The sequence below is a fragment of the Vitis riparia genome, chromosome 9 (genome assembly GCF_004353265.1).
Source record: "Vitis riparia cultivar Riparia Gloire de Montpellier isolate 1030 chromosome 9, EGFV_Vit.rip_1.0, whole genome shotgun sequence".
Taxonomy (NCBI): Eukaryota; Viridiplantae; Streptophyta; class Magnoliopsida; order Vitales; family Vitaceae; genus Vitis; species Vitis riparia.
Genome location: NC_048439.1, coordinates 15,416,306 through 15,425,836, shown reverse-complemented (window position 1 = coordinate 15,425,836; position 9,531 = coordinate 15,416,306). Strand labels below are relative to the sequence as shown.

Sequence of the window (9,531 nt, the reverse complement as noted above, 5' to 3'; positions counted from 1 at the left end):
TGATTCATGACATCTATTTAACCTAGGGTTTCATCTTTGACCCATATGCTCCCACATACCCAATTCATTAGTAGAGACCGAGTTTCGGGCCTAGAGGGGTGCTACCTCACATGAGGTACCTTCCCAATGGGTAACTTGATCCCCGAACCCAAAATCTAGTTTTCGCAGACCGTTTTTTCCATACTAGGGTCATTAGGGGTTTTGTTCTTACTTAATTTTCTCCATTTTAAAAATAAAAATAAAAAGTAAGTGGCGACTCCATACAACACCGTTCCTCACCGGGGGCGGGTTTTTCAAAACTGGAAAACTCAACTTTTTCATTCTTTCTTTTCATTTAAAAGCGAGTCACGCCGATCAGGTGGATCGGGTGAGGGTCCACAAATTGGCGACTCCGCTGGGGATCGAACCCAGAATCTCTGGTTTCATAAGAAGATCAAGCTTGAACTTGAGTTGGGTATATTGGAGCACATGGTTCATTGATCAGTAGACTCTTAGGCTACGTAGATGACTGATGATCACGTACTTGGTTGGTATTTGGCTTGCACCTGTGATGTGTTGTTACTTGTGTGTTCACCTGTTGGATTCTAGCATGCTTGCTCATTGTTGATTCGTATCTAGCTATGACATTTGGGATTAGACTTAGATGATTAGATTGTGTGTAGATGTTTTGTAGGCTATCTCTTTGTGCATGACTATATGCTGTATGACTGCTTCTTCCCTTGCATGACTGCTTGCTGCTTGTGTTTGTGGGGCACGTGTGTATCCCTTTACTTCCGAATCACTAGTCTTGGTCAACTATTCCTCATGGATTGTTTGTGTTTCTTGGGAGTCATTCCCAATTGTTTGCCTTCGACCAAGCTAGGGGTTTGGAATAGGGTCTAGCATAAGGGCTATATCGATGTTTGGGAGCACTATGGAGAAGACGGATATCTGAGCAATGAAAACCTGTATAGGCCTGAGTTGGATTTCATGGATACATGTGTGACCAGCATGTCACTTTGATTGTTGATTGATTGTTGGTTAGGATCTTAGGTTACGTATCCCTGTGGGTACAGTCATCGAGTCTTTTAGGACTTGCCTCTTCTCTTTTTTGACTTTTGAGCCACATTGCCCCTAAGGTATCACCATGTCAGAATCTCGCTCTTGCCTGCGGAACCGTATATCGGTTTAGCTGTTGACATCACATGTCAGTTCATTTTCTCGAAAGATTTTAGTCATACATTCCTAATTTGATGTCAGGATTGATAGTCACGGGGATTGGCGTACCCCTTTCCTTTTATAGGATTATTGATTAAGATCGACCTGGGTTCCCGAGCTTGGATTCGGATTGGAGATAGACTGGTTAGAGGATCAGATCCACACAGCCAATTAGAGCAGATACCAGATCATAGAGATATGGACCCTCAATACGCTACTGTTGACCAGTTGGCTGAGATTACCGATACCATGGCATCACTCAGGGACGCTATCTTAGGATTGGGTCAGAGGATTGATGGGCACCAGGCCCAGCCATTACCGATTCCAGGAAGCACCCCGTATGACTCTACCACACCACCACCACCTGGGCCATCTGGACCTACTATACAGCAGGACTACATAGTTTCACCACCACCACCACCACCAGTTCAGTTAGCTCCCCAGGCTGGAGCATTTGTGTTGCATGGCCGAACTGAGACTACGCCACATTCTGTTGTGGCACCTGCACAAATTGTTGATGACACCCAGGCTTGTATTAACAAGATTGAGCAGAGGATGAGATCACTACATGTTTCTGATGGGATTATGAGTTGGGATGAATATGATGATCTGCCAGTAGCAGCTTTGCCTGTTGAGTTCCGCATGCCGGACATTGAGAGATACACGAGGATAGGGTGTCCCCGTATTCACTTGCAGTTGTATAGCATTGTTATGCGCGAGCATAGACTAGATGAGGCATAGATGATTATGTTATTCCCTCTGTCACTGAGTGGTGCTGCTCAACGTTGGTTTGCCTCATTGGACCCTTCGAGATGTAGGACATGGGCTGATTTGGGACAAGAGTTTATCAAATAGTATTCTTTCAATACTGTAGTAGATGTATCCCGGAGGGAGCTAGAGGCCCTTAGACAGGGGCCAGATGAGTCAGTCACTTCATTCATATCCCATTAGAGGGAGAAGATAGCACAGATTATTGATAGACCTTCAGAGCGCGATCAGATCACTATGATTATGCGTAGCCTTCAGTCCCGCTTTGCTAGGCATCTCATGGGCTTCCCTCAGACAGACTTTGGCTCGTTAGTGCAGGCCCTCTATGGCATTGAGGAGGGTATATCTAGAGGTTTATGGGCAGATTCTTCCCATTCGGACTCAAAGGGAAAGAAGCCAGGATCAGGACCCAAGTCCTCAGATGTTGGTACTATTGGCATGACAAGACACAGGTCTGCACATCGTCCTCCGTTTCAGAGTCAGTTTTTAGGCACTCCTTATCAAATGATACAGCATGATCGGTACAGACCAGTTGCTCCCATTAGGCCGGTAGGGACTACTTATCTGCACCCACCACCACAGCCGGTATATGCTACACAGGCACCCCAGAGGCCGCCTATGCAGTTCCATCGTCAGTATAGAGCACCGCCTCCACCGAGGTCGGTTAGACAGTTCACACAACTTGGGATGCCACTGAGTTGAGCTTTTCAGAGATTGGTTGAGGGATGACTAATTGCCCCACTACCGCCTAGACCACCATTACAGCCTACCCCCCTAGGATTCAGGACAAATCTTCACTGTGCCTACCATCAGAGAGTAGGCCATGATGTAGACAGCTGTTCAACACTGAGACATGCCATTCAAGATTTGATTGATCAGGGCTTGGTTGATTTAGGGCGCCCGGGTGTAGCCACAGACCCGCTACCTACTCATGACACTAGAGCAGTACCTCCACCCCTAAAGGGGGTACATTTGATTGAGTTTGCAGGGGATGAGATATTTATGATGGGTTGGGATGGAGAGGCTCCTCAGCCGATCAGTCTATATGAGGAGTCAGATTTTGTTGGATATATACCTAGACAGCAGATCCCCATGCCATTCAGTTTGACCCCGGACAAGATTTATGGGCTACCTCCAGTATCACCAGTATACTTACAGCATGTGCCACCTATGACACCCTTCATTCTGTTCCCAGAGGAATATAGGCCCCCTCATAGAGATGTTCAGATAGTTACACGGAGTGGAAGGGTAGCACAACCTCCACCCGTTGACAGGCCATTTGCTGGTATAGTTGCTAGAGAGGAGGTTCAGAGGGAAGATGATAAGATATTGTGCCAGTTGCGCACTACTCAAGCTCGCATATCTATTTGGAGCCTTTTGGCCTCATATAGTACACATAGAGATGCATTGGTTAGAACCCTTGGCTAGATTAGGGTTGACACTGCTACTACCCCAGAGGGGTTTATTCACATGTTGACAGCTGATAAAGCTACATGTATAGTGTTTTCTGATGATGACTTGCCACCAGAGGGATCAAATCATGTTCGACCCTTATTCATTGATCTTGTTTGTTCAAGCCGTCAGGTACCGTCTGTTCTACTGGACAATGGTTTCTGCCCTGAACGTCTGTCCATTGGTTACTGCTATTGCACTTGGGTTTTCGCCAGCCAATTTTAGGGCTTCTACACAGACTGTTAGAGCTTATGATGGGACTCAGAGGACAGTTATGGGTACACTCAGTACACATGTCATGATTGGGCTAGTTAGTTACTCCATAGTATTTTAGGTTTTAAGGATTCAGTCATCCTTTAACCTGCTCCTTGGTCGCCCATGGATTCATGAGGCTTGTACTATACCATCTTCCCTTCATCAGAAGGTGAAGTTCATACACGAGGGGCGCATTATCCCGATACAGTCTGATAGAGATATTATCACTTCGTCTGAGCCAGTGTTACATATCAGTCACAGTGAGAATGACTTACAGCTGACCTGGTTTACGTTCGATGAGGTTCAGGTTGTCAGCTTAGAGGATGGCAGCAGAGATATGGTAGCTATGTCATTCGACCAGCACAGCAGCACTTTGGTGCTCAGCATGATGAGAGGCATGTCTTATTTGCCTGGCATGGGATTGGGTCACCGCTAGTAAGGGCCCCACGAGTTTACTTTTGCAGTTGATCACGACACACCCTATGGATTGGGTTACATCCCCATAGAGGCTGATGCACGTTATATGGCATGGTTGCGCAGGGATAGAGTGAGGGCTTGCATGATTGGCATTCCATTTGATTATCCCCTCCGCCCATACACCTTCCAGTTGGCTGACTACTTCATCAGGGGTTCAGAGCATACACCCCGCATAGAGGGGACTGTTTGCATTCCAGAGACAGTTGAGATTCAGGACATCCAGCAAGCCCTGGGTCAGATGCATTTGGACACCGGGACTACTGAGACTCCTGGTGCCATGATAGTTGCGCCCTTATCACTAGACCGAGCTAGTGTGTTCTTTATGTGTTTCCTCGAGGAGGTCCCTGACTATGACCTACCTATGGATTTGGGAGATGGCACTGATGAGATGGACATGATCGGCATAAGCCGTATCTTCGATGCAGCCCCACGCGGGCCCCATACTGCTTTCGATATGTTTAGAGTTTCTATACTCGAGACTGATGAGGATGACTCTATTCCTGATGCCTACACTGATGATATAAATTTTATAAGCATTGGTCGTATCCTTGATGTAGCCCCACGCGGGCCCCATTTTGCTTTTGACATATTTGGAGTTTTCGTAGTTGATGATGAGTCAGTCCTTGATGTCGTTACTTCTGATTTTACTTCTGTTGAGGAAGCGTCCGACTCTGTGGACCTGCCTCTATCTTCTGACACTATGTCCGGGTTTGTCACCCGCTTTGATGATATTTCTGATGATAATAATGATATGAGTATTTTCGAGTACTTGACTATGTCACAACATTTTTCTTTGATTACACCACCAGTACCCACGACACATATATATGATGTTGATGATTTGGGAGATATGGATGACCCACTGGGTGGTTAGTCAGAGTGTGATTCTGACACAAAGGACGAGAAAGTCACACCCATTTCTGGTAGCACAGAGTTGATAGATTTTGGGGCACCAGATCAGCCCAGGGAGATTAGGATTGGCTCTTCTCTATCTCCTGATGAGAGGAGTAGGTTGATTGACCTGCTCAGGTCATACTTGGATGTATTTGCATGGTCATATGAGGACATGCCGGGCCTTGACCCCTCCATAGTGCAGCATCACCTGCCCATTTTACCACATGCTAGGCCCGTTAAGCAGAAATTGAGGAGACTACACCCTCGATGGAGTTTGCAGGTTAAGGAAGAAATTCGAAAGCAACTCAGTGTTGGCTTCTTGTCAGTGGTTGAGTATCCTGAGTGGCTGGCTAATGTCGTCCCTGATCCCAAAAAGGACGACAAGGTTAGGATTTGTGTTGACTTTCGAGATCTGAATAAGGCCAGCCCTAAGGATGATTTTCCCATCCCACACATTGATATGCTGGTTGATAGCACTGCAGGGCATCTGATGTTGTCCTTCATGGATGGCTTTTCTGGGTATAATCTGATTCTGATGGCTCCAGAGGATATGGAAAAGACTTCTTTCATTACTGAGTGGGGTACTTACTGCTACCGGGTTATGCCATTTGGGTTGAAGAATGCAGGAGCCACTTATCAGAGAGCTGGTACTACTTTGTTCCATGATATGATGCACACAGATGTCGAGGTATATGTGGATGACATGATAGTGAAGTCCCGAGACGGGACAAATCACTTAGCATCCTTACAAAGGTTCTTTGAGAGGATCAGACAGTTCAGGTTGAGATTGAATCCCAAGAAGTGCACCTTTGGGGTGGCTTCTGGAAAATTGTTGGGACACATTATTAGTGAGCAAGGTATAGAGATTGATCCAGAGAAAATCAGAGCCATACTTGACATGCCTGCCCCGAGGACTGAGAAAGAGATCAGGGGATTCCTAGGCAGATTGTAGTACATCAATTGTTTCATTGCTAAACTGACAGACATTTTTTAGCCTACCTTCCGCCTTCTGAGGAAGAATCAGCCTACAATTTGGAGTGATGATTTTCAGCGCGCTTTTGAGAGGATTAAGGAGTGTCTCCTTTCTCCTCCGGGGCGTCCTTTACTTTTGTACTTATCAGTTTCAGACATGACCTTAGGATGCATGTTAGCTCAGCTTGATGATTTGGGGAAGGAGCGTGCCATCTATTATTTGAGTAAGAGGATGCTTGAGTATGAGTGCAAGTACATTATGATTGAGCGCCTTTGCTTGGCATTGGTTTGGGCCACTAGGAGACTTAGACATTACATGACGGAGTATTCCGTGCTCTTGGTCTCACGATTGGACCCGTTGAGGTATCTATTTGACAAGCCTATTCTGATCGGTAGGCTCATGAGATGGCTGGTATTGTTGACAGAGTTTGATATTCATTATGTCACACAGAAGTCAGTAAAAGGAAGCATTGTTGCAGATCATCTAGCTTCTTTACCGATATCCGATGACAGATCGGTTGATGATGATTTCCCTGATGAGCAGATTGTTTCAATGACTAGTATTACGGGATGGTGGTTGTACTTTGATGGTGCCGCCAATCAGTCAGGGTTTGGCATTAGTATCTTGTTAATATAACCACAGGGTGATCATATCCCCAGATCAGTCCGATTAGCATTTTCCAATCATCACCGGTTGACGAATAATATTGTGGAGTATGAGGCTTGCATTACAGGTTTGGAGATTGCACTTGATCTTGGCATTAGACAGTTGGAGATCCACGGGGATTCCAATTTGGTTATACAGCAAACTCAGGGTATCTGGAGCACTCGGGATGAGAAGCTAAAACCCTACCATGCTTATTTGGACCTGTTGATTGATGGATTTGATGCGTTAAGGTATATACATCTGCCCAAGGCGGAGAATCAGTTTGTCGATGCATTAGCCACTTTGGCTTCTATGATTGTGATCTCCGCGGGGGTGACTGTTAGGCCATTACTGATTGAAATAAGGTCTACACCAGCTTACTATTGTCTGATTGGAGAGATAGAGGATCAGATTGAGTTGCCATGGTATCACAATATTTATCAGTTTCCGTCATGCGACACTTACCCAGAGTCAACCTCGGCCAAGGATAGGAGAGCATTGAGACAGTTGGCCACCAGATTTGTTATTTGCGGGGATGCACTATATAGGAGATCACCTGATGGCCTGTTATTATTATGTCTAGACCGTACATCTGCAGATCAAGTGATAAGAGAGGTTCATGCAGGGGTCTGTGGCCCACACATGGGAGGTCATATGCTAGCGCGTAAGATCATGAGGGCTGACTACTTTTGGTTGACCATGGAGACAGATTGTTGCTAGTTTGTACAGAGATGTCAGGAGTGTCAGATGCATGGAGACTTGATACACGTGCCACCTTCTGAGTTGCATGCACTCACATCCCCTTGGCCATTTTCAGTATGGGGTGTTGATATTATTGGCAAGATCTCGCCCAAGTCCTCTAGTGGTCATGAGTACATCTTAGTAGCCATTGACTATTTCACCAAGTGGGTGGAAGCTGCTTCCTATGCTAGATTGACAGCGGCCAGGGTGGCTAAATTCATCAGATCTCACATTATCTGCCGATACGGGGTCCCTCACGAGCTGTTTTCTGATAGAAGGGTGCATTTCAGGGGCAAGGTGGACACGTTGATTCAGGAGTATGGCATTCAGCATCACAGATCGTCTGCGTATAGGTCACAAACTAACGGGGTAGTTGAGGCCGCAAATAAGAATGTCAAGAGGATTTTGAGAAAGATGGTCGAGACTTCTCGGGATTGGTCAGAAAAGCTCCCTTTCGCATTGTGGGCTTATCGTACATCTTTTCTTACCTCTACTGGAGCTACCCCATATTCTTTGGTGTATGGTATGGAGGGAGTGTTACCTATTGAGATTGAGATGAGATCTTTAAGAGTAGCACTAGAGCAACATGTATCCGAGGCTGAGTGGGTCTAGTCTCGTTACGATCAACTTAGCATGTTGGATGAGAAGAGATTGAGGGTAGCAGATCATGCTCAGGCCTATCAAAGAAAGATGACCCGTGCATTCAGAAAGAGGGTTAGGCCTAGGAAATTCCAAAGAGGTGACCTAGTCTTGAAAGTCCTTAGGGGATTGATCAGCGACCCTAGAGGCAAGTTTAGACCGAGTTGGAGCGGGCCTTATGTCATCCGAGATTTGACTCGAGAGGAAGCTGCTTGGTTAACAGACCTAGACGGAAATCAATTCACAGAGCCAGTCAATGTGGATCAGCTGAAGAAGTTTAATGCTTGAGATCATGGTAAGAGGATGGGTGGCCGTCACTTCGAGTAGCCATATTCCCTATTGCACACCCATACATCGATATACCCTATTGCTAGCCCTTTGAGCCTCACGCGGTTTATTATGGCCCTTTCTTTCATTCAGCCTTGCATACCTTTTTTTACCTAGGTTGGGGGCCTGCCCCTGTGCGCTTTGTATTTATTGATTAGATCTGTGAGCATTGGGAGCATTGTGTTATTCTTCGTTTGTTCTTTTTTGCATCATTGCTTGTTTCCTTTCTTCTCCGTTTTGCATCTTCACACCGTATTCATTTCGCTTCTGTTTTCCCTTGTGTGATGGTGACGCGCTCTCGTCTCAAGGCTACAAGTCAGGCTTGTCACATCTTTTGTTCCACCCTTAGGTTTTGATCCAGGAGTTTTAGTTTGAGGAGACCATTTGGGTTTGAGATTTGAGGTTCTTTTGGTTGGATTATGCTAGTGGGGTATTCGGCCTACTTTGAAAAAAAAAATGAATGAAAAAAAGAAAGAAAAAATTGAAAAAGGAAAAAATAAAATAAAAAATGAAAAAAGAAAAAATCGTGCTTGTTTGGTATTCGTTGATATACTTGGGATCATCAGAGGTGGTTTTGGGTTTGAAGGATTTCTTTTTCCTTTAAGAGTCGGGTGAGAGCATTGAACGATCCTTCTCACCATGGATCTGGGTGACACATTGGGAGTGAGGTTTGGGTTTCCTTTACACTAGGTTTCCTGGATCATTATCTACATCACCATTCCCATCATATAGTGACTTGCTTTGATTTGCCATTCTTAAGATGAGTTGTTTGTCATTGTCACACATTGCTACACTTGTTTCCCAGCTTGTTTCTCCATTTCCTATACCTCCATTCATTGTTTGTCTCATCCCTCTTCATCTTTAGCTACCCTTACCGATCGTCGTCTCGCTTCATGAACGATGAGTTATTTGGTGCATGTCACCTATTGTTTGATTTTTTTTATTTTAGTTGAGTCACCTCACTCACATGGTTCTGCGATATTTGACATTATGCACACAGGGGTTTGGCACTATCTATTTGGAAATTTGGGCCTTTGTTTCCCATCGTTTCATTCACATTTTACCCCTGGCTTACATTACGGTCCGAGTCGTAAGACCATCCTGAGGCCATGAGGTCTCGTGTTTGCTTCGATGCGGTTCATTCGGATAGGCTTCGTCTACTA

General features: G+C 45.4%; 1 protein-coding gene across 1 annotated transcript; it reads left to right on the top strand.

The window, feature by feature from the left end:
* Positions 1–5,215: 5,215 nt before the first annotated feature.
* On the top strand, positions 5,216–8,014 carry LOC117921852. The gene is made up of 4 exons (XM_034839807.1): positions 5,216–5,428; positions 6,038–6,624; positions 6,676–7,325; positions 7,479–8,014. Exons 1-4 carry the CDS (start codon positions 5,216–5,218, stop codon positions 8,012–8,014), a joined length of 1,986 nt encoding a protein of 661 aa, XP_034695698.1.
* Positions 8,015–9,531: the final 1,517 nt, after the last annotated feature.